The sequence below is a fragment of the Sciurus vulgaris genome (genome assembly GCF_902686455.1).
Source record: "Sciurus vulgaris genome assembly, chromosome: 1".
Lineage (NCBI taxonomy): Eukaryota > Metazoa > Chordata > Mammalia > Rodentia > Sciuridae > Sciurus > Sciurus vulgaris.
Window position 1 is genome coordinate 69,505,645 of NC_136461.1, and position 26,716 is coordinate 69,532,360.

Here is a 26,716-nt window from a genome sequence, read left to right on the forward strand (position 1 = left end):
AGACAGCTTGGAATGGAACCACCATTTGACCCAGCTATCCCACTCCTTGGCCTATACCCAAAGGACTTAAAATCAGCATACTACAGAAATACAGCCACATCAATGTTCATAGCTGCTCAATTCACTATAGCCAGATTGTGGAACCAACCTAGATGCCCTTCAGTTGATGAATGGATAAAGAAACTGTGGCATATATATACAATGGAATATTCCTCTGCCATGAAGAATGACAAAATTATGGCATTTGCAGGCAAATGGATGAACTTGGAGGATATCATGCTAAGTGAGATAAGCCAATCTCAAAAAACTAAAGGACAAATGATCTCGCTGATAAGCGGATGAGGACATATAAGGGGGGGGTAGGAGGGGTTAGTGTTAGGGTTAGGGTTAGGTTTAGGGTTAGGGATAAGGAGGGTGGTAAGAATGGAGGAAGGAAGGACTGTATAGAGGGAAAAGAGGGGTGGGAGGGGTGGAGGAGAAGGGAAAAAAATAACAGAATGAATCAAACAACATTGCCCTATGTAAATTTATGATTTTTAATTAAAAGAAAAAAAAGAAACTTCATATACTCTCATAAAAAATAAATAAATAAATAAATAAATAAAATAAAATAAAAATTAGGACCAATGACAACTGGGGGGAAAAAAAAAGGCCTTAGAGAAAACCTTGGCACATTTTACTTGTGTATCAGTGAGTTGTAAGTTAATGCCCCACCCTCATCATTACCCCCAGCATATCCCAGCTTCATCTGAACCTGGAAATTCTAACTCAGTATGTCCTGAAAAGCTTCGCTTAGAGCCATGTTTATGATCCTGCAAACTAACAAAAACAATACAAATTAAAGAGCTTAGTTTAAAAATCACAGAGCTTCATAATCAATTCTGTGTTTTAGACAAAACAGTAAGAATTGTGGATTATGACTCCAAGCCAGTCTTTTAATAGCATGTTCTAATATTTCTCACATTTTCTAATAATATAATTTATTATAGAATTAAAATTGCAAATCACCTCTGCCTTTAAAATAGATTGTGCTCTAAAATATTATTTAATGTTACTTGTTTGAGTTTCCACATAGCTTTTGTTACAAATAAATATCAGCTTCTAAAGATATACAAATACTTTCAATTAAAACAAATATAATAATACTGATTTAAACTTGGTAATTTGTGTAGTACAAAAAAGGAGGAAAAGCCTGTTTTCTGTTGTTTTCTGTCCTCTCTTTCTCTTATACACACATACACACCCATTCACTCATACCCACACCCATACACATCATCTTTCAAAGTGGGGCCTGCTTACGGCTTGTCCTGACATTTGTTCTGTTTGATTTGTTTCTGTATTTCCTCTTTATCAATAGCACACCTCACATATGTTCAGTGTTCTCATAGTACCACAGATGTCAGTGAAAACCTGCCCAGGTTGGAGTTTGCATGATCCCCTGACAATTTCTGGTTTCAGATATCCTATTTTTCCCCCTTCCTTGGCCAATCCAGTTACACCATTAGTTTACTCAATCAAACTGAGGGTTCAGCCAGGTGTGAGAGTTGCCAGTATTCCAGCTCATAATAGTATGTGACCCATTAACCCCTTTAGAGCATTACTTGTACCTTAGAAGGAAGATTCATTTTTATCCAGTTGACTTTTCTCTTTCATTGAATTATTGGGAAACATTGTACGATAAGGATTCAGAGAGCAGATTTTGGCATTGGGTTGACATGGACACAACCCAGTTCTTCAAGTTGGATATTTACAACTTGGAAGTGTTCCTTTTGCTTTTGAGTGTCAGCAGCACCCCACCACCACCACCACTCCCATGTGGGATAAATTATATGAGGCATGGTAATTAAAAGTATAAAGATAAAACATAAAGCATTGTATTTTATAATAGGATTACTATAGATGGTGACAACCTAGAGAACTGAAATAAAAATTTCATGCAGTGCATGGGAAGGTTTTGATGTGGAGGCTGATCGATAGGTAGTATGTTGGGCCAGTATAGCATGAATGTTTGTGTCCCAGAGATGTATTTGCTATCCTTGGCATCTTGTTTTTACTTTTTTTCCTGTGTTCTGTAGATTTATGGGAGCCCTGTTTGAAAATTATAGTTCAGACTTCAAAGTGTAATCTCTTTTTAAAAAATTATTTATTATTTTTTGCAGATTGCATTTTGATTTATTGTACACAGATGGGGCACATCATTTCATTTCTATGGTTGTACACGATGTAGATCATACCATTCAGTAATCATACTTTTATTCCATTCAAGAACCTTTTTTGCGGCACACATGGACAGTGGCTATCTACACTCTACTGGATGTACTATGAATAAATTCATATAGCACTTTAAGCATTTTAATGTACATTACTTCATTTAAGAGTCATAGGTAGGAAAAATAATATCACAGATGTCTTATCTCCATTTTGCAGATTACAGCACTGAAGCTTAGAGAATCTTTGCCATTTTGGGTCTTTTAATTGATAGGATCAGATTGCAGCAATAATGTGTCTTTGTCCAATCCTTTCAGCCATGTCAGTTTTAAATAAGTTTCTATAAGTTGAAAAAGTTAACTGCTGTGTTCCTCTGCCATTAGTATCTTTCTTATTTGGGGGAAGAATTTCTAAGACAAAGGTATTTTTAGGATAATGATCCAGGCAGCAAATTAATATGTATACATTAAACAAGAAATTATAGCAGAACTTATATTCCATTGCACAAATGAAAATTGTTCCTCAGTTAATTGTTATATATGATATTTGTAAAACTTGTCACAGTTTGTATACATTTGATCAAATTTGTCTTTTTTTTTTGGATTGACTTAAAAAGAGCTATTTAGTTTATGTTTACAATAGATTATGCAGAAAATATTTCATTTGAGTAATTTTAAAGTATCTTATAAAGTTGAGTCCAAGTAAAGATATATAAAAGAAAACTGATAATAAATTTCAGACATAGAGTTAAATACATAAATTTCTGACATCTTTTGACCATAGATGTGAATCATATTCCTGGAAAGTATATCGTTAAAATAATTTTAAAAATTAATTAAAGTCCAATTTTCTTTTCTTATTTTAAGGTTTCAGCAGAGCAGCTTTACCATTTGGGTTAGTCAGGCGAGAATTGTCCTGTGAAGGTTATTCCATAGATCTGCGCTGCCCGGGCAGTGATGTCATCATGATCGAGAGTGCTAACTACGGTAGGACAGATGACAAGATTTGTGATGCGGACCCATTTCAGATGGAGAATACAGACTGCTACCTCCCAGATGCCTTCAAAATCATGACTCAAAGGTAAATATTCATATGTTTATCGTGTGTTTTGTCTAGTATATTTATCCAAGTTTGTAAAATTAATGTAATTACAAAGTGAATAGAGACAGCCCATATCTCAACTGAGTTGGATTTTTACCAAGACTGTTGATTTTTACCTTGTTTTTTTTTTTTTACAATATTCAAATTTGTCCATTATTTTAATATGGACTGAAAGGAGGATTATGTAATGCATATCTTTTATATTTCATAAGAGGCAGAATAATTCAAGTATAATCTTGTTTTTTAGAGCTTCAAAAATTTGAAATATTTTATGTAATAATCAAGAATGCTTAAATGTTTAGGTCTTTGTCAATAAATGCTCCTTTGCTTTCTTTTTTTTTTTTTAAGCTTTAGTTTTTAAGAGCAATTTTAAATTCTAGTAAAATTGAACAGAAAGTACAGAGTTCCCATATAACTCCTATCCTCACATAAGTACAACCTCCCTCATTCATTATCAGTATCTTTTACCATAGCAGTATGTTTGTTAAAGTCTATGAACCTACATACACATCCTTATCCCCAAAATTCATATATATATTTTTTTGTTTTGTTTTTTGTTAATTTTTTTTGGGGGGGGGGGCAGTGGGTACTGGGAATTGAACCCAGGGCACTTTATCTCTGAGCTACATCTTCAGGCTTTTTACTTTTTTTTTTTTTTTTTTTTTTTTAATTTTGTGACAGTCTCACTAAGTTGCTGAGGCTGTCCTTGAACTTGCAGTCCTCCTCCCTCTACCTTCTGAGTTCCATGGATTACTGGTGTACACCACTATGTCTGTGATCATAGTTTAATCACATTAAGATTCACTCTTGGTGTTTTGCATTCTATGTGTTTTATAAGTTGTTTAACAACAGGTGTCCACCACTGTATCACACAGAATAGTTTCACTACCCTAAAATTTTTCACTGCTTTCCCTCTTCTTTTCTTCCTCCTTTCCCATTGACTCCTGATAATTCCTTGTCTTTTTACTGTCTCTACAGTTCTATGCTGTCATATAGTTAGAATCATAGATAGGTTTTTCAGATGGACTTCTTTCATTTAATAATATGCATTTAAGTTTTTGCGGTGTCTTTCTTCCTTCATAGCTTGTTTCTTTTTAGCAGGGAGTTATATTCCATTGACCAGACATTACCACAGTTTGTTTTTCTATTTACATACTGAAGGGCATTTTGATTGCTTTCAAGTTTTGGCAATTTTGAATAAGGCTACTGTAAGTATCTGTGCACCAGTTTTTGTGTGGACATGTTTTGAGGCCTTTTGGGTAATTACAAAGACTGTGATTGCTGGTGTGTGTGGTAAGAGTACATGTACTTTGATTAGAAACTGTCAAGCTGTCTTCCAAAGTAGTTGTATCATTTTGGATTCCCACCAGCCATGAATGGGACTGCTTTTTGCTTCACACTTATCAGCAGTTAGTATTGACTGTGTTTGGATTTTAGCCATTGTAATTGGTATGTGGTAGTGTCATCTATCTCCTTGGTTTAATTTATAATTTTCTAATGATGGACGATGCTGTACATCTTCTCACATGCATATTGCCCTCTGTATGTCTTTCCTAATGGAAATGTCTATTTAGTCTTGGCCCATTTTTCTAATATGGTAATTTCTTTTGGTATTGTTAGGTTTTAAGATTTACTTTGTATATTTTGGATAATATTACTTTTCTTTTAACCAATTATATCTTTTCCAAATATTTTCTCCCAGTTTTTTTGACTTATGTCTTCTCATGCTCTTGATCCATACCTAGAATAAACATAGTAAAACAAGACATTCAAGTAACAAAAGTATATAATTGAGTATTTACAGTGTGGATAAAATCCTTTTAACAGTTCAGAGACCTTCTGGTTGTCTTTCCTAGCAGATTGAACTTCATTTACTTATAATTGCACCTAATGTTAGAGGAGTGTAGAGTGCCATCAATCTTAACATGTGTTAATATGGAGAACGTATTTCTGAATAGTAAGTGGGAATTTCTTCCATTTTTAAGGAGCATACAGATAGGGTAAGCATTCTATAAGCTTCTATTCTTTATAATTCACACAATTCTTTTCTCTTTTATTACCTTGTACATTGCTCTAGATATTTTTAAGGCACAAAACAAATTGTCTTTTGCTTAAAGTTCAGAATAAAATCTCCCCCCACCCCTGACAAGTAGGAAAATTAAACAGGTCAATATGAAATGTGATATCATTGAATGTTTAAGGACTGTGTTTTGCATTGGTTATAAATTGGTCTTTAGCTAACTTTAAAAAGATCACCATTCAATAAGGTAGGAAAATGAGTCTAAGTGTTGTGTATATATACATGTGCTTTCAGATATAATAAAATATCTGAATTCCTGGGTTGAGAAGTATGCTTTGATAATTGTATTTGATCAGTTTTGTTTCTCAACGAAGCCCTAGTTCATTAGCTGCAGAAATAGCACATTATGTAGTAACTTGCTATTTAAAATGCTAACACTGCTTATCAAGATTTTTTTAAGAAACCAAAGAACATCAGCGTCCTTTTGAAAGATTCCCACCAAGAAGTTTTTACTTTCAATTCTTAATAAATTTTATTAATAATTAGGTAAAACTTATTTGCAAAAAACAAAACTGTTTTAAATGCATTCTTATTTAAAACATAAATCCTTTATGAACTGTGTAAGTTTAGAATTGTGATCTGTGAAACCACTTATATTAACTAAAAGTGGTTACATTCTTCAACTTGAGCATCAGTAACCTGAAAATCCTGAAAAAATGTGAAATACTCAAAATCTGAAACTTTTTGACCTCAGTACAAAATTATCTTCAGGCTTTGTGCATAATATGCATTTGAAACATAAGTAAATTTTATGTTTGGATTTGTGTCTTATCCTCATAATATCTAATTGTATTATCCAGTTATTCCAAAATCCAAAGTATTGAAAATCTGAAATGCTTTTGGTCCCAAGTTTTTTGAGTGAGGAATGCTAAACTTGTAGAATCTTTTGTACTTGGTATTTCAAAATTGGGGAACAGCTTGTGCCAGGGAGACAATAAGATTCATACTCAGAAACAACCATCTAGTCATTTTTAACATGTTAATCTGTTTGTTCAGTGCTAGTGTTATGAATTAGGCATCCGAAAAGCAGACCAGAAATAAATAGGAAGTAAAGCATTTTTTTTTTTATGATTGTTTTTACTAGACTAACAAGTAAAAGCAGTGGAAGTTGGTACAAAAAAATGTGGAAGAACTGACTTTATGGGTTTGTACATTGTAGCTAATCTTTGTTTGCCTGGTTTTATATACATTTAAGTACACAGCAAATATCTAGTCACACATGTCATTATGCTTGCTCGTATGAATATCATTACCTGTTATAGGAAACATGCAAAATAAAGTATCATTGTTTTCATTATTTATTTTATAAATGCAGGACTGCATTTCTAGATATTTAAGTACTTTAAGAAGATCTAGGGATTAGCAGTATTTAAATTCTGTGAATACAAGTAGTTGTTCTCTCTACACTTGTCAAAATCTCACACAGTATATGCTGTATTGGCACCAATAAGAAGGTAATAAAACTAATGTCAAAATCCCTTTTTTAAGTTGTATTGTATAGGCGGCTTGTAATTATTTAAAAATCAGAATGACAGTTGAAACACAAGCGCTTTATTTAAAAAAAAGACAAAGTTAAGATGATTTCAAAATTAGTTTCATAAGATGGTTTAAAAATTAGTGGTAGCTTATAAGCTTCCCATACTCTGTATATCAGAACATGAACCTTTAATTAAGACAGTCATTTGGGATAGCATTTTGAATAGCTGTAAAATAAACAAGGAGGGCAGCATTTTTGTCACTGTGTTGTTATGAACAATTATTTTTGAATGTGTAGAATAACTTGACTCTTTAAAAAATACTGGGCCCCTAATAATAACTTAGCATATTTTTAAATTTGTATTTGTCAAAAAAATGTGATTTTTAGTAATATAGTAAAGGGAGAGAGTTTTATTTAATATTAGAAGTTTCTCTTTGGAAAGTGCAAATAAGAACATTTGACTTTTTCCATTAAATTTGAAAGCCCCTCTTTCTGCATATAATGATGGAAATCAACAAATTTAAGTACCAATTATAGTATTTTTGCTTTGCATTTCAAGTTTGTTCATCCCTCTCCTCACTGTTACCACTTTAGCAGTTAAAAATGAGGTAAATAAATTAACTTGTAATTCATACTTGTGATCATGAAAGTATTTTTATTCACTCTGTATTTTCTATTTCCTGTTCAATTTAAAAGAATAAAGCTGAAGCTCTATTAATAACTGATAGTATACTTTGAATTGCTTGGGACCAGAGGTATTTGAGATGCCCGATTGTGGAATATTTGCATAGATGTTACTAGTTGACCATCCCTAATCTGAAAATCTAAAACTGAAAACTCTCCATCTGAATATTTGGAATTTGGAGCAATTCAGAATTTAGATTTTCAGAATAGGGATGCTCAGATTTTATGTTTGTCTTTTACATATTCGAGTAGCTCATACTAAAAACTATGAAATGAAATTCTTTCTTAAAGTGATTTATGGAATGTTCACCATTGCAGATTTAAAACAAAATTTTAGCACTCTCTGAAGATAATTATTATGGAACAACTTAAAATAATAAAAGTGTTATGACATCTTGAATTTGTTCACAAAAATTGCTATTACTCTGAAGTATTTGATTAATAAGTAAATTAGAATTTTCTAATAGTATTGTTCTTAGCAATACTTCAGTACAATCTAAGGAAGTGTCTTAAACCAATGTGCTAAATTGTACCCAAGTTCCTTTTCTCAAACAATTTAGGTTTTTCACTTGCAAATCTGTTCATTGTGAGCAGGGTTGTTTGATGTTTTTAATTATACTTTATAATATGTCCTTAAGTTTTTAACACTTTGGAATAGAGATCTGAAAGAAATTGAGTATGTCAATAAATATTGATTTATATTTCAATATTGAATGTATGGTTAAGTTGCATAGATGTGTCCTCTTTTATAGAGCAACTCTTATCATCTCATGCACATTAGTGTACCTTTGTACGTACAAAGAGGTACTAAAAGTACTAAGTACTAACCTGAAGAAGATAGTGAGAAGAATAGGTGCTTCAGTTATTCCCTGTGGTAGAGAGGTGTTTTGTGTAATTGATAGAAAGATAGACTCTATTTATTTGTTTTTGAAATTGCCCAAGGAAAGAAAAGGTATGTGTCCTAGGTTAGGAATCAGCCTGGCTCCTTACAAACTTTTAGTTAAATTTTTTAACACACACAGATTGCATTTGGCTAGCACATAATAGCATGACTACTTTAGGTTTCTGCCTTTTAATTTTTATTCCACATTTTTTAAATTGGTGAATTATAGTTGTACATAATGAAGGGATTTGTTGTTACATATTTATACATGCAAACAGTATAACTGTAATTTGGTCAGTGTCACTCCCCAGCAGCACCCAGCCCCCAGCTTTCTTATTGAATAAAATTTAGTACACTTTTGGTTATTTAGGTATTCACGTGAGTGGTTAAAGAAGAACATGCAGATGAAGCAGACATAAGCATAAAATTGATAGTTGCAGGTGAATAGATGATATCACCCAACAGTATTATGTTGTTTGAACATTCAGAAGTCCTAGAGAACACTTGCATTTTAGAAGTAGAGATAAAGTTGCCCTCAAGGAAAATGGAACTGGCATAGGAGGATAATGTCTTCCAAGCCAGGAGTGAAGTACAAAAGAGAGTTGTTATTTTTCTTGATGTTTTTTAAGATTTGTGTTCTTTTTTGATAGCTCAAATTAACACACACACACACACACACACACACACACACACACACTTACACTTAGGATTTTCAGATAGCAGATTTTCTGAATAGAAGTCAAGAAAACAGTAATCAACCTTGCATAACTCAGTAAGAATTAGGTAGTAATCTATTCAATGGAACCAGGCAGTGAGTAAATACATGACTTACAAATTACAGGCACAAATCAGGGATTTTTATACTAGAGGAGAGAGAAAAATATATAGCTTATGGAACTCAGGTACAATTTAATTAACTTAAGCTAAGTGAAAAACAGGTTGGGCTGACAAAAGTAGGCTTGAATATGTGGGCACCAGATAAATCTGTTTCCTTCCGGTTCCCCATTCAGTGATTTCAGTTCTTGACCTTTTTTCTTTACAAACTGTTCAAGGCCTAACCTGTCATTTCTATGTATGATCATTATATTTTATTTAACATTTTTAACCCAAGACTAATTCACATGGCGATATTTTCTTTTGCCCCTGAGGATATGAAGGAATGTGTTATTGTATATACGTGTACATTGTTTTGTTCTGCTTCTTCACATTGCTGTGCATGCAGAGTGAGACTGGAAAATTTTAAGTGTAAATTTCAGCCTTTGGTCACAAGTAAGTCTGCCTGAAAAAGAGCAAGCAGGCTATAATATGCAAAGTGATCTTTGCTTCTGCCATGTCACCTGCAGGTTCCTGCTACTAGGCAGGGAATGTAACTGGGGAACCGTCTATTGAGGGAATGGGGTAATAGGCAATGGCTTCTCTTTTTAAAAGATTACTGAATACCAGTTAGAACTGTAGAGAAAATGTGGGGCTCATCATATTCTAACTTCCTTTCATTACATTTAAAGAATCATTGTCATTTTAGAAGTACATTTCATTTCATCACTGCATGTGTATTCTTACTGATTTTTAAAACAGTAAGGGAGGAAGTGGCAACATATTATAATTTTTCTTACATCATGAGCCCTTGAAAAAGGGTTGAATTATTTGCCACAGGGACTGAAACCTGAGATTGTCTATACCTTGAGTGATTCATAACTTAGTGAAATTTTATGAAACTGTATTCTTAAATAAGTTTGAATTTCAGTTATTTAGATTTTAATTCTCAGATATTTATAGATAATTTTGTAAAATATTTAAAAAAGAAGATCTTTGAAAACACACATACACACACATGCACAATTTTACGATAAAAAGTGATGAACTTCAAAGCTCCTCAGAATTCAGCCAAGAAAATTCATTAAAACGCAGTCACAGTTCTGCTGGTGTTCTCAGCAGACTTCATGATTATAGATTTAAGTTTGTGTGTACTCTCTTTGACATACAAGTCTCTCAACTTTTTTTTATTGATCATTCAGTCTTCATAAAGAAGCTGTGTGTCCAAGCCAGAGGCATATGAGAGAGTTTATTTCCATGTTTCCAGATCTCTCTTTATAGGTAACAATAAATATTACATTTACATTCCTAAGGTATTCAGATCACTCATTAATGGCTTTTTTTAGTGGGAAAATATTAAGCTAATCTGTCTTTTCATCCAAGCTGATGTTTTGTAGTATTTGGGGAATTGGTATATTTTATTCTTGCATTATTGTAAGTGCTTACTAGTCAGGGGTACTCTTCTCTTAGTATTTGTTCAGTACGCTTATTCATTCCCATAGGATCTATGCCTGCTACTTCTGAGAAACTACATTCTTACCCTTATGCTATTTATCCCAAGTGCTTTTATCTATCTGTGGTGTCAGGTTTATCAGCCATTTGTCCATTAGGATAGAATACATATGGGGAAAAATAAATAACTGAGATGCTACTAACACATCATTTCCATGAGATGTACTTAGGTTATTTTCAGTTAGTTGATGGATTTCCACTAATTCTCTCACTCTGTTGAGTTGTTTTAAGACAACTAACTGGAATTACAACCACATATCTTTGGCCAAGGAATTGAGAGGGTACTAATATAGATTCTTGAACCTTAGGATAGTAATAAATAACCATTAAAGCTCAAATTGGTATATCTAATTGGACACATACTTTGCATGTCACTTACTGATGGACATTTAAACCTAAGCTCTCATTATAGGAAGACTATTGGCAGTAAAAAATATGACCATATTAAAGATTCACATTTAGTGTGCAAGAAAGACTAATAAATTACAAAAAGACTTAGAAGACGAATCGTCTAAATATCCCTTACAACCCTGCTTATCAAATGAAGGAAAAAGAAATAGTGTCACATCAGTGCTTCTGCATCACAGAATCCTGTGATGTTTCTCCTTCTTAAATGAAAATTAGTAAAACAATTTCCTTACTAGATAATGTAGACCAAAGCGTATAGATGTGAATTGCTTGTTTTCACTGGTCCTTCCTAATTATATATGGGGTTTACCTCCTATGTCATTGGTCAAGGAAGCAGTGACATTTTCTCTCAGGACACCAATATAACTGGTTTGCAGTATAATCTGAGGATTAGTCTGTGAAACTTTCAGAGGTTTGCATTTGAATAATACCTTAAAACTTTGAATTTTCTTTTATTTTTGGACAGGTGCAGGGTGGATGAAGGTAAGGGAAGTTAGTTTTTAAAGCAAAGCCATATTTCATTTTAACTTTGTTGACTGGGCTTCTGATTTTGTTTTCCATAGTTGTCTTTATTATTGAAAGTAGAGGGGTGAAGAACTAGGATCACAATCCATAAAAGCAAATGTGAACATTTGACTTATAAATTCATTCATTTGATCTATAAATTTACTACATCATAATGACCTATTCACAGTTCTTTTCATGACCTTAAGGATTATTTATTCCAGCTTTCTCATTTGAAAGATGAATGTTATGAATGGGATGACACAGGTATTTCTGAAGTACCTATACTGTCCTCTACCCTGTAGTATTTTTACTCACCTAGAACATTCCCTGCTGTACACAAAAGTATTGATTTATATTTACAAAGTATAAATAAATATAAATAAGTTGATTGACAGAAACTTTATTTCCCTAATTCATGTTCCTGAATCAAATGTTTAAAATTTAAATAAATTTATTTATTAGCTAAGGAAAATTATTGAATTATAAATGAAAGCACACAGAATCTGCTTACATAAGACTATGTTCAAACACCCTCTTGAGTATTTTGTACCTAAATGTGATTTATTTTTAGTATGTACCAGCTTTGTGATGTCATACTGTTAATAATAAAAATTTGTCTTATAAGCATCCTTTCTAAAATGGTATTTTTTAACCACAGTTGTAGAGAATAATAATGAAATTTATTTTAGAATTTCAAGTCAAAGCACAGTCATCAATTTTGCTTTGAATTTGTTTTTTTCTTTTGCTCAATCCCCCACACTCGCTTAGGCCAGTGCCACTAAAGTATAATGTATATTTTCTGCCAGTTTTAAATAAAGGAACAAATAGACTGGGGATGATGTAGCTCAGAGGTAGGGTGCTTTCCTAGCACACATAAGACCCTGGGTTTGACCCCAACAATCCAACCCATTCCCCTCCAAAACAGAGAGAGAGAGAGAGAGAGAGTGAGAGAGAGTGTCTTGGAACTTCTCTTAAGAATTTAGAAGTCTTTTTTAGTATGGTGTACAATTTTTTAAAAAAATTTAACTTTTTTTTCAGTTGTTAATGTCTTTCTATCTATCTTTCTATGGTGCCCACACTCAGACCTAGTGCCTCACACGTGCTAGGCAAGCTCTGTACCTCTGAGCTATAGCCCCAGCCCACAAATTTATTTTTATTACTGGGAAAATAATACATGAATACATTGAAATTTGGAATAAATTTTACTGTCTGAATATGCATTTACTATTTGTACATTTAATTATTTAATGAATAGTAACAAAATATGATTTGGGATTTGTTTTTGTGGTGCTAAAGATTAAATCCAGAGGCACCCTACCACAAAGCCACATCCTCAGCCCTTTTTATGTTTTAGTTTGAGGCAGGGTCTCACAAAGTTATCAAGGTTGGCTTCAAACTTATACCCTCCTGCCTCAGCCTCCTGAGTTGCTGGTATTACAGGCATATTCCACCATGCCAGTTTAAAATTGGCAGTTTTTTCGTTCTGATTATCTTTGTATACTTAATGAGATTTCTATGTAAATAAAATGCCCATATATTATTTGGTAGAGCAAACATCCTTGGTCATTGTTTTATCCCAAATCCCTGTATTTTTTCTTATTAACAATATAAGAGAAGGGTAGCTGTTGAATTAGTGTCATTCTTAATAATTCTCTGCTAATTTTATAAATAGTGAATAGATTTACTATTGTTACATAAAAATAGTTTAAATTGTCTCTTATGCTCTAATTAAATTTCTGTGTATCATATACTGAAATTGTAAGCATATAGACTATAATAACAACATAACAGGGGCAAAAAAAAACCCACCCAGTATTAATATTCTAATTTATACATTGTGTAAAGAAAATTATTCTGAGTAATTTAGGTTCCGATGGCATTTTACTAATACTTAGTAATCTGTCTTGCAGATTTTAATGGTTCATTCTTCTTAATTTACCAAGTGTTTTTCTCAAATACGTTATAGCAATCTTGTTAGTTTTTTTTTTTTTAAGTTCTGTTTGTTATTCCACAACTATTTGTAGTGCTAATATCTCTTTTGGATATTTCCAAGAGAAATCTCCTTGTGAAAAAATATGAAAAATGCTTGTAATCTTTCAATATTTATTTCATATAGATCAATATCAAGGATATTATATAACTAATAATCAGATTTTTCAGTTTTTCTTAACATGATGTATGCATAGTTTTAGAATTCTCACAACACACCACCCATGATCTTGACGGAGCACCTAAAATGAGAGTTGCTGTATGTGTGGTCTTTCTGTTTGTTTTTTTTCCAGACCACAGATCTGACATTCTTATTGAACTCACTTGTAGTTTCTTAAAATATTACTCTGTCTCTGAGGTGGATTCTTGTTAAATCCACAGAGCTGGTGATTCTTAAGGTTTCAGAGCCATTCACATACACAGGCCTCTTTTGAAGCATTGGTTCACAGGCCCATGTGCTTTTTGTGTGCTTGGCAAAAGTACAGCATTTAACTGCATCCCTTAAGATTTTGGTTTAATTCTCTGACTTCTCTGTGACACTTTCCCACATTTATGGTGACTGAAGAATAGCCAGTAGTATTTTGGGGCCCTGTTTAGTGGAAGTTCAGTTTGTGATAAATTCACTTTGAGTTTAGTGGGGTATTTTTAATGTAGTTTGTAGACACTCATGTATAGTTTAGTTATTGCTAGATATTCTGGTGAAGAAACGGCCTGTAAACATATTCCTGTTACTCCTTATACTTTTTTACTGATCGTGACATAAATGTGCAAAGCTAGATGTCATGTTGCAATTTAAATGTGTCCTGTGGCACCTGGGATAGGTGAGAAGTGGAAAAAAAATAATATTTTTAGTATATCAAGTCAGAAGCTAGTCTGTGGAAAATCATTCAGTCATTAAATGTGTAAGACATTAAGGAACCATTTGGTTTTCATACATACAGAACCAAAGCAGAAATTTTATCCTATGTATCCTTGATGGAGTGCATAGGTTACATAGAGCACATGTTAATTTTAGTACTTAAAGTTGTACACATGCTGTGCTTTCCTCCACTTTTAATGAGAATTCTATAAAACAGAAGTTATCAGAATACCAGTATTTGTGGGGCACAGGCTGAGGCAGTGCAGCTGGTATGACATGGCAGTGTAGGTGCAAATTTTATGTATCCAGCCATCAATTTAAAAAAAAAAAAGAAAGAAAGTGTTGATTAGCCACCCCTGAGGAAAGGGAACATTGTAGAAAGTGACACTATGAAACTGTTATTTGAAGATAAAAATCTTACAGTATGCAGCTAAAAAATTAAAGTATTACAAAAGGATGCCAGACAATTATGTAATAAAAACCTTACTCCAGTTTTCTGGGTTTTGTTGATTATTGTGGTTGTTGGCTTTTTAATTCTCATTTCTTGTTATTTTCTTATTTCAGAAATACCTATTGGTTTCTGATTTTCTACTCCTAATCTTTCTGCTTTGTTTTAGAAATGCCTAAGTTTCATAAGCTTTAGACTCCACTAAACTTAAATCCATACCTGCTTTTAAATTTATAAGGTAATGGTTTTGAGAAATTGAAATAGTGTCCATGGCACATTCATAGGAGAAGTGTGTTTTGGGAAATTTTATTGTATCTATTTATATTTATATATTTATATATATTTACATATATATATTTATATTTATTTCATAGATTTGATATATTTATATTTGATATATTTATATTTGATATATTTATATTTCAAAGTGTTAGGATTTGGGAGAAGAGAGACTAAAAAATGAAAAAAATGTTTACAAGGTTATCAAGTATATGACAGCAAGACATTTATCTATTCAATAAAAGTTATTTTACAATTCTTGTTTAGTAGTTCGAAGTTTTCTTTTTGTTATTATTCTTGGAACTTGTGAGAACAATATAAAGAAGAGATGAGAAACTATCTGCTGGCCTTCCCAGGACTCTTCGCTACTTGATGATTTTATTTTGTACATTGAATTGTATATTATGGCCTAGTCCTAAGATATCCTCATTATTAATTTATGGATTTCAATATATGTAATTTAAAGGAATGTTTTAACTAACTTTTGAAATCTGATTGTAGGTTGTTATGTGAATGAGATTATATCTTTTAAAAATGTGTGTAAACAGGTATGTTAGAGAGAGAGACAATGGTCATAACAAATATATTATCTGATACGTTGACTCAGGACATTTATATGTACATTGCCACTTATTTCAACCCTTGATGAGGAGACCTTTATTAAACTACGATGATTACTGAATGTGAAATGTAACCAAGATTATTTTTTATTCAAATATAATTTAAATATTCATCAAAGCGAAGCGAAGCTTGAGACTGACAGAGACTATTAACATCAAAAAATATAATTAACTGCATTGGGTATCATGAAGCAGAGTTAGCCAAATAGCCGAGAGGTCTAATTGCTCTAGAGTTTGAGAAGCAATGGTTTTATTTTATGCTGTAGCTGTGGAATTAATAGTAATGTGGTTTCCTATGTGGGCCAATTAAAAGCTGCCTGTTAAGGTTCATTGCTCTATAGGAAACTCATTGAATACCGCTTAGTAAACAGGATTGACATGTCAGTGTGTACAAGAAGATAAACTAGAATAAAAACCATGGAAATGAGACATGGTATTAGAACATCTTTGGGAACAATTCATGGAACTTCTTGCCATGACCATGTTGTGTTGTGGTGTGCCTCCCAGCTTTCTCTTTCATGATCTGGCACTCTTCCCCCAGCTGCTGGGAAACTTGCCCTCTGATGGGCTCACAGCTGTCCCTCTGCAGGAACGACCAGAGCTGGTAGGTTCTTAAAACCTTCTCCCCAGATGCAGCCTTCTTTGAATGCCGGATGTTGCCTCTTCATCCTTTTGTTTCATTCAGGAATCTCTAAAGACTTTCTCAAACTCCACAACTCCCTCCCCAAGGGATTTCCTGGGCTCTGGTTGCACCTACATGGAGTTCATCTTTTCACTCTACCTAAATCTGCATCTGTCAGTGGCTGCTCTGATTAAGGCACTCGCAAGTAGCCTCTGGAGAGCTCTGTCTCATATCCCAAATCTGTTACTCAACCATAGAAAGGTGTTAATATTAAATATAAAAAGCAAGTCCTGCCAGTGATATTGAATACATACATTTTAGAAATCTAGCCATTAAGTGTAACAACTAAAGGAATATTAAATTTTTAAAAAAATTATACAGTTCAGATCTAAAACTGATTTTTTTTTTGCATTCTAAAAATTTATTACGTCATGTCAACTATTTTCTTTTAAAAAAAAAGTGCTATGCTGACCTTTGTGGCTCTATCAAGCTTTTTAGTTAAGTACAAAAAGAATGCATTCCTGATTAGACCCAAAAGATTTTGCCTTGTCTAGGCTATAAAGATTTAAAAGTGGTCAGACATTCTAATGGCATTTTGACATTAATGAGGTCGCTGAAATGGAAAAGTTTAAGGGTCAAAGATAAGAGCTGTAGCAAGATCTTCCAATGTTTCTTTTCTTAATAATGACATATCAAATATGCTTACTGATCATGATTCCTAACGTAAAATACATAATGTTATTTGTGAGCACAGTCCTTTAAGTATTACATTTTTTTTTCTAATAAAAAGTTGTAACACTACTAAGTCTAAACTATACCATCTCAAATTCGGTTTGTTAAATTAAGACATCATATTTAGTTGTAACTTTTAAGATGTGAAAGTCTTGAAATTGCTGAATAGAGTACAATATGGTAATGTCTTTAATCTGCAGTGATAAAGATGTTTTTCTAGTCATTCATTATTTAATATGCTTACTCTGTTTAGATCTGTGGCATAAGAGTGCATGTTAGCTTTCAGAAGAGCTCAGTGTTTGCTGCTTCACAGCACACAGCCCTGTAGTCCCCAGCCTGCACATGTTGTTTGCGATATTTAAAGCACTTGAGCCTAACATTTATAGGTTCTGATGAACTGAGCCTTTCAGACAAGTTACTGATATGAAGCTAATTCAGGCTAGGAGTATAATATTGAATGAAAGCTTTTTGCCTTCATTGAATTTTTTATAACAATATATAAATCACTTTTACAAACAGTAAATCAGGAAAATTTTAATTTGGCTTATATCATATAGTTAATGGAACCATGCTTCGCTTCTGAAAATTTCACCTTTCATTCACTAATTTATGCTACCAAATGATTACTGTGTTCTGTAATGTGCATGCTCCTATACCCAACACTCTATAGGTATCTGTGAACAACCAACAATAATGTATATTTGCAAGAGTGCAGACTGATGTTTATGGAGCTAATAAATTTTAGGATTGAGTACAGTGTTATGCATGGCATGTGCTTCAGAGTTTCTTAGAACAGTATCTGACCCCTCAAAGACAATATAATCTGGTGAAGAAGGGAGAAACATACAGAAATACTTAAGATACCAAATCTCCCTTAAAAATACAATGAACATTCATAACCTGGTGTGCAGTGACCCGAGATGGGGAAATGCGGCTTTGAGGGCGTGCTGAGGTCAGAGTGCAGTTGTTCAGTGCCTGTGCTCACCCTTCTGTACTTTCTATGGAGCATCTTCATCAATTGCCTCCTTTAGAGTGCTATACATTCTCTTTAGCATTTAAACTAAGGAGGAAAGGGTCTTTGAAAGATTGTGTTCTTTCTATTTCTCAAAATTATGAAATAGTTGTGCAACATACATATTTTGAAAATTATTTTTAACTCTGTAATGTCAGCACAGAAAATGGCGGTGGGGCTCAAGAGCCTTCATACTAACTCTGAAGCAGTAAAGAGCTCTTTTTATGGCAGACAACAGGAGCACACATTTTCTCTGCATTTTATTAGCTTTTCTCTGCTTTTATATTATTTAAATGTAGCATATTTAGGGTGTTACTATTTTCACAATTGTAGATACTTCTAGATTATAGGAACAGATATTGCCTTCTACTGCTTTTGTTGGTAGCAGAATCACAGGTGGTCATAAAATTTTCAGGTATTTTCTCCCTCCCTTCCTCTCTCCCTCCCTCCCTTCTGCTGTCTGTGTATCTATCTATGTATCTCTCTTTCTTATTAAAGATAATTTCTTGCCTTTGTGACTGAGATACAGCAAAAGGATACTTCCCTTGATCTCTGCTTTTTAGAAAAGAGCTCTTTGGGAAATAGGCTATAGACTGAATGCTTATGAGTTGGTGTTCAGTTATCAGGAATGCCATCAGCAATGCCTTGTTGCTTTCTTATCAGCTACTTCCTGCTGTCAGCTTGGCACTTATTTCAATAGAAAAGGATTTGCATCAAATGTAATGCCTTATTATATACAGCTAACATGGGGTTTTTAATTGTGCAAACACATGAGACTCCTGCAGTGGTAGTCAATTTGATAAAAGGATTAGATTATGAATATTTTGTCATGATTAAAGATTAGTTCTGATTTATCAGAAGTAAGCCAGGGAAATTTGTCATATATTTATCAGTCAGGTGAGTCTCCATTAAATTTGAGAGTGTCTGAACCACAAAGTATCCATCTTTTTATAAGCCTCTGATGAGTTTTGTTATTTATATTCAGATTATGAGTATTAAGGATTGTTTTTTCATCTTTCACACCTACTCTGCTGCTCAGGCTACCTCAGGAATTTGTATCCAGCTTTTGGCATTTATCGTTTTCATCTCTGGTCTTACAGAATAGTCAGGTAAATATCTATACAAAATTTCTGCAATACATATATATATATATATATATATATACATATATATGTATATTTTAAGGAAATGGTAACTGGTATGTATCACAGACATTTTGAGTTGTTCTTTCCTTAAAATACTTTTGATTAAAATAGAGCAGAATAAGAATTCCACTTTAAACAGTATTTATTGAATAAGTACTTCTTGCTGAAAATAGAACAAGGCATTAGGATGGATTTAAAAGAAGCCTGACATCTAAGAGAAGGGTAAAACTAAGGTCCTAGAAGCAACTGAAGGTCACTGTGTGAAACCTCATCCAATAAAGTATCCAACCCCCTTAGGTGTGTTTGAGAAATAATATGAACCAGTACATATGAATCATATAGTTTAACCCTAGACATGTAAAATACTTGGTAAGTTTAATAACTAAAATGCAAAATGTAGAAGAGGTGACAAAAAGCAGAATGTGATTAATTGCCAAATTAATTACGTTGACCTTTACTACTTTAAGTAAAGGAAGGAAAGATCATTTCATGCTTGGTGGCCAGGAGAGCAGTGCATACGGTTTGGCCAGCACAGTTGCTGCCAGCTTTCTTCCATCTGCCTTGCAATGCTGTGTGTGGCTTGCGTTCGTGTTTCCACACAAGCTCCCTCAAGAATGTGAGGAGCAGTGACTGATCTTGGGTTTCTGCAGAGGGCACCCCTGGGAACTGGAAAACATCAGGCTAGACTAGAAGTATAGCATCCTAAGCGCTGATAGTTTCCCACCTTAGGTACTTAGGGTCCTTCAACTGCATCTTCTTGGGAAGGAAAATATAATTTAAGAAGTGTCTATAGTAATTCATTATTGTGCTTGGTTTTAGATTACATGGATCTCAAATTTCTCAAAATCTACATGAAAAAATTGTACCTCCTGGGATGCTTTTTGTGAAAACCAGTACTTAGCTGGACACAAGGAATAGTTGGTATAGTAGAGTTGCTTTTCTGTAGGGTGTGGTTTTGGTAATTTGGTCAGATTCTCTAGGCCTTTGTTGTTTATCTGTATTCATGAAGGATTATATTAGATAAGTGATTTTAAAATCAATTTCCTGGAGACACCCTCAGGCTGAGGAGTAAGTGAGTGGGGTAAAGGGGAAGGGAGAGTAAAGGGAGTATCTTGGAGCAAAATTTCAGCTACCACGCTTCCAGGTCCAGCTCCATCTCCATTTCTAATCCAAAGCAGTTTTTTATTTGTTTTCTTATTTACATTTTTACATGGTACATTACACTTAACAGTGGAATTCATCATGCCATATTTGTACGTCCATATAACATAGTTTGATTAATCTCATTTGATTTCCTAAGTAAAATTTTTCTTGACATCAAGGTTTTGTGGCCAGAATTTGATAGTACTGTATTTGATGATTATTTAAAATTAACACTCATGCTTGTTATTAGCATATTCTTGCTGATAAGATTTTTACATTGGGGGAAGATTTTTTTTATGAAAAATCCTGGGGAGATGGGATATAATTTGACCAGGAGGATAGAATTTCAATAAGAAATGACAAGGTGTATTCTTTCTAGATTGGAAAGAATGAACTAAGGAGATATAGATCATGATTTTTGTCGGATACAAAGTTAAAGTTGAGAGTCATGTAATATTTTTTAATGCAAAGTACTTGCCCAACACAACTTTCAGATTTATTTTTTCCTGTGTTTACCTTTGGAAAAACATTAACTGTATTTCCTGTGCCAAGCAAAATTGATTTATTAACTCTTTTCATATTAAGATATTATTACTTATACTTTCTTACCCTTTAATAGAAGATATTCGTAGGTTTTTTTTTTTTTTAAAACTGTGAAATATTTTACTATTGAAACAACATTGAAGTTGAGTGAGGAAAGTAAATTAAGATGGAAGTAATAAGAAGAAGAGTATAGTTGGCTGAAAAATGTTTGATGAAGAAATAAAGTACTCAAAATATGCAAAATTCAGCTTGGTTAATGAATAGCAGTGCTTTCTTGACTCTTGTTCAAAAAAGTAAGTGACTTGAGTTGTGACTTGGTGGTAGAGCACTTACCTAGCATGTGTAAGACCTTGAATTAGATTTCCAGCACTAGAAAAACCCAAAACAAAAAAACAAAAATGTATAAATAGAATAGTCATTTTAATAAAAACTAAGAAACTTTTCCTGAAAGGATTAAATACTTTGAGTTATACTTCTAAGTTTTGCAAAGGTGCAACATTCTAAAAAACTCACACTTCCAAAAGCCTTAGGATGATTTTATTTCTGCCCTTTGATTTGTATAAGAAGTCTGTCAACATTGTCACTGTGCTGTAATCACAGTGAGGTCTGTAAAAGTGGAAATTAAATACAGAAGCTATCAATTAGGCTAGAAATTTGTTTGTCTTATTTAGATTCATTATAATGTTGACCAAATGGCACCCCATCTAATACCTTGAGAGTCAAAAAAAAAGTCTTTATGGCATAATTTTCCTATTATCAAAATCATATCCAAACCAAGGGAGTAATCTTTAATATGAATTTAAAATAGCAACAACACAAATCTAGTTTACTCAGTTTTGCCCTCTAAAACTCCTTTTAGTTGCAGGTTCTTTTGCATTATTTCAAACTCTAATCCTCTGAGCGGGTAATTAACGGACCAGAAAAGCCATTTGTGGAAAAGAAGAGCCATAAGGGTGAAAATATTTCTTCACTGAATGATCTTTAAGAAGTAAATAATTACAAACAGAAAAGATTCAGGATGACCAATCTAAATCTGAAGATAATTAGAAGGAATAGAGTATGAAAATCGAACTGCTTGGCATGTACAACAATTCTCATATCATAACAAAACTAATTAAATATTTAGAAACCAAAATCCCCTCACAATTTGATGAAAAATAACCCACGACAAAAGGGTCTGTAACTTTGCAGATAATTAGCAAGGGTTATAGGAAGGAAAAACATCACAGATTGGCTCCAAGGCTCTGCAAGGTCACGTCTTATTACACTGTGTCTTTTATATAGTCTGGTAACAAGTTTCTTGCTAATTTAATCTAACTAGGGCATCCCATAGCGATTTCCCATTTCCCTTGTTAAAAATGTGATAGTTTCTGCAAGTGCAAACTGTAGTAGGTTAACATTTTTATAAATAATTGTTCTTAACTGATACAGGTCATACATACATATATATATATATATACACACACATATAGATAGATAGATGCATGCATACATATGTGTGTATATATATTTTTTTTTTAAAGTGGAGGTCTTGAAAATTTGGGCAGAGATGCAGTATTTTTAAAAATATCCTAAAATTTTATTGTTTATTTCTCTACTTAAATTTTCTTATTCCTTTCATTAAATAGTTAGACCTGATGACCCAGTGAATGAAACTTAGTCTCAGTGGCATGCTTTGTAAATAAATACTTCTTATTTTGCTCATAAAAGCAAGCACATTTATGTTGAATGTGCATTTCTGCAAACAAGAGATTTTGTACAGGATTAATAAGATTCTGAGTGAGTCAAGCCTCATTTGCATTAAACTGACCCCAAGGTCCAGTAAAAACTGCAAGGAATTTCAGAGGTTTCTAAAACATAGAAAGTTGTTTTTAGCACAGTATTTCATTTAAAAATGCTTATTTCAGCAATTAATGTGGAATTCTGAGGTAAAATTTGAAGTTTCTAAGATGCAGATTAATTTTAGATGTTAAAGTATACATGCTTTGTGATTATAATTCCTAGTACAATATTTTACCCCGGTACAAAATGATAATGGAAGATATTACTTCTGTGTTATTCCTGTTTTCAACATCTGAAAAAATAGAATGACAACGTTTTAGAAATGAACTAGAACAGGATCTTGTTGTCAGGCTTCAGTTGACTGGCTTTAGGTTGCCTGATACATTATGGGGGAAGGACTTTCTATTTCTCTTATGCACAACTTCCTTTTTCAGAAAAATAGATTTATGTTTAGATGTCAGTAGTGATTCTCAATCACATTTTGTGGTTATTATTTAAATAATAAATCAAGTTTTTCTGGTTTTTTTTTTTTTTTTTTTTGCATGTTCAATTTCAAAGATTTAATCATAGTTGTAAACCTAATAAAATCATGATTGTGTAAGTTTTCCTAATTTTAGTATCCAGGCATTTACCCATATTCAAGCATATTATCCTCTCTGATTTTTTTTTGTAGTAACTGTATTTCATAACAATTTCAGAATATTTTAAGTAACACAATATTACATGATGCATAAAGTATGATATCTTATAATGCCTAAAGAATTAAATTGTATAGGACAGAAATTTTATGCTTCTCAAATTATTAAATTCTGAGAGCATATTCACGTGACATATAAGAACATTACTATAGGACACTTGTTTTGCCATAGTAATTACACACCATTTAACGTTTTAATGTTATGTTTACCTAGCAATTAGTTAAACTCACAAACCATGATTAATAAATATTTAAGGAAAGCAGGACCTCCTTTTGTTGGCTCCACAGAAGTTTAGATGATATGAGCATTTCATTATTAAAAAAATAAAATAGAACAATTTTGATTTAACATTCAAATCTGAGCGAATGATTGTAACCTTGTACCTTGAGCATAAATTCTCTGTATCTCCTTCAGTTCACTTGATTACTTTGCTTGAGCAAATCTATTTGCATTGAAGCTTGCCTATTCCTGCATTAAGGTCATGTGCGGTATTTGTAAAAATTGGTTCTAAATTTGGGAGTAAAATAAAAAAAGTGTTATAGTGACTAGAGTACTAGGTCTTTTGGAATTGTTAGTGCATAGGGAATGATTGAAAGTTAAAGAATATTCTCTTCCTCTTAACCAGATAATCTGTATTTTGAGTGTTTCTTATCAGCCCTCATGATATAAAACTATGTCCAAATTGACAAAATTCTTTGAGAAGCAGATAGAGCTCATTGAAACAATTGGATATCTGGTGTTTATTTACTGTTAAGCATGTATTTACAAGCAAAAATAACCAAGTTAACCTTAAATTCATCATTTTATTCATTCAGAAACACTGAATTATTATTACATGCTAAGTATATAATCCCAATAAGAATTTGTAAATTGGCAGCTTCTCTCTCTTTTCTCTTTATTTTTTTCACCCATCCCTTTGTGGCAAGGTTTCTAAATTTTCTAAATTCAAACGTGTATTTGAACAGAATAAAATATACTGATCAGCATATAATTTATTCTTGTATAGTAAGTGAGGCTTGGGAGTAGATATCATTTCTATTCCCATTAATTAGATTATGGATTCATATTAAATGATTTAACTATAGATTGTTAATTATATATTGTGTTCATTTAGAATGTATAATTCATCTCTGGATGTGGATATTCCTGTGAATGTTCTGTTTATACTTGGCCTTTTGAAAAGAGGTATCCTGGCACCTTGAAAGCATTATTTCATCTTCAAAAATGTGAGCAGTTTTAACTAAGATAGAGGTAACTTAGGAAAAAAGAAAATCAGACCTATTTTATGATTATTTTTAATTGAAGTTTAAAAATAACAGATGCCAATTAGAGAAAGAAATCATTGAAGCAATTTTCACTGAAAACAGAAACTCAATAAAGAGTTGGATTTTAAAGGATAATTTCAAATTTAAGCAAACTTGAATTTAGTTTTTGTCTGATACACAGAGCTTTTCTGTTGAATGCTGGAATATTTGTTCAAGTTGGTGGATTTTGCATTTTTAATCTTCCTTAGAACTGTGGTGAATAATGGCCCCTGGCAGGAGATAATGAAATTTTCTTAATTTATATTTTCAAGTAGAAGCTTCAATTGAAAATGGCATCCTATGGCCTGGAGACATAGCTCTAGTGCAAGTTTCAGGGGAGCTACAATAATAATGCAGTGCCATCGGTGACGGGGGAACGATGGGACAGTGAAGAAGTAATTTAAGAAAGAAAAGGAAATGCACCAAAGCTTTATTGTAGCATATCTAATGATCTGCTGAAGATTCCCAATGGTTTTTGGAGCATGACTGGAGAAACTAATGTTATCTTGCCAAAACAGAAGCCCTTGCTTAATCAGCAGAACAAGGCTATTGATTAAAACACCTCTCACAATAGATTACACATGGAATCTCATCTCCATACTTTGCACTTGGTAAAGAGTAATAATGAGCATAAGATAATCAAAAGAAGAGTAAAAGCAATTTGTTGCGCATTGTACAATTTAAGATTAGAGTTGCAGTAGAAACAAATTTGCATGAATAGTTTGGCCTGTTTTTTTTTTTTTTTTTTAAAGCTGTACACAGTGAAGAATAGTTGTACAGAGATTACTCCAGAAAAGGAAAAGTTGTTTTGCTTCTCTATGATTTGCAGATCTATGTCCGTTTTATATGAGGGGCATCATTATTGGTATTTTCCCTGATGGTAGCAGTTCATATTTGTTGACATTTGTTTTCTAGGCATTACGTGGAAGAATTTGTCTGCTTTGTCCTCTTTATCCTTAACACAGTTTCTATAACAGGTATTGCATTTTATAGAAGAGAAAGCTAAGGGTAAAGATTTAATGCATTGCTTACATTCTCAATTAAGTAAACAGACAACTTGAATCTTACACCCTAATTCTTTCTGATTTTAAAGCTTGTGCTTTTAGACATTAATCTTTCCAATTAGCAAATGATTTTTCTTCTTAATAGATTTAAGTACTAAGCTATATTGTTTTTTAATACAATTTATTTTAAAATTAAAATCAGTAATGTGTGCCTTGTGCTGCCTCTCACTTATTTTTAAAGATTAAGGAAAAGGTATATATAAATAATTTGTTTGTATTAATGTTCCCTAAGTAATGAAATTCATTTATTTCCACAAAGTAAAGACATTTCTTCAAAATATTGCTGTTAATCTGTGCATGACATTTTCTATGTAATTTCTGTTTACTGTTACATAAACTAATGACACACTTTTATCAAGTGACTTCTCAATAATTACACTTTTTTTCTTAAGAACTTTTAATTTAAAAATATACTGTGGAAGCCCTAAAAGTTCATATTTCGACCCGAGAACATTTATTCCATATGAGAAATAAAATATACTTTCGTTTTTTGGTATCTGCTAATTGTGATTGTTTAGATATATCTTTGATATTTCTTAAAGTAGTTTTCAAAATTTCTTCTCTTAAATATTGTGTGCAAGCCTGGGCAGTATCACTAATTTTAAACAGTTACTCTTATTTTTTTGTTTTACTAATCATGAAATGTATTCCTACATTCAGTATGTAGGAAGTGAATTAAGCAACTAATCTCCAAAATTATTTCTTCAACTTTTGGAGATGAACATTTGGACTCATTTTTTTGTCCCCCCCTCCCATTAAGGGTAAAAAGATTATAAGAATGAGTATTAAAATAATGTCTAAAA

The 26,716-nt window shown here is 32.6% G+C and overlaps 1 protein-coding gene across 17 annotated transcripts in view; it reads left to right on the forward strand.

Annotated features, from left to right (window-relative positions):
• Positions 1-26,716, forward strand: part of ADGRL2 (adhesion G protein-coupled receptor L2) — a 623,949-nt gene that overhangs the window by 534,740 nt on the left and 62,493 nt on the right. For all 17 annotated transcript variants that reach the window (XM_079147428.1, XM_079147431.1, XM_079147427.1 and 14 more), the window contains one exon: positions 3,075-3,288. In XM_079147428.1, the coding sequence (XP_079003554.1) occupies positions 3,075-3,288 (214 nt within the window). The remainder of the gene's footprint in view (positions 1-3,074; positions 3,289-26,716) is intronic.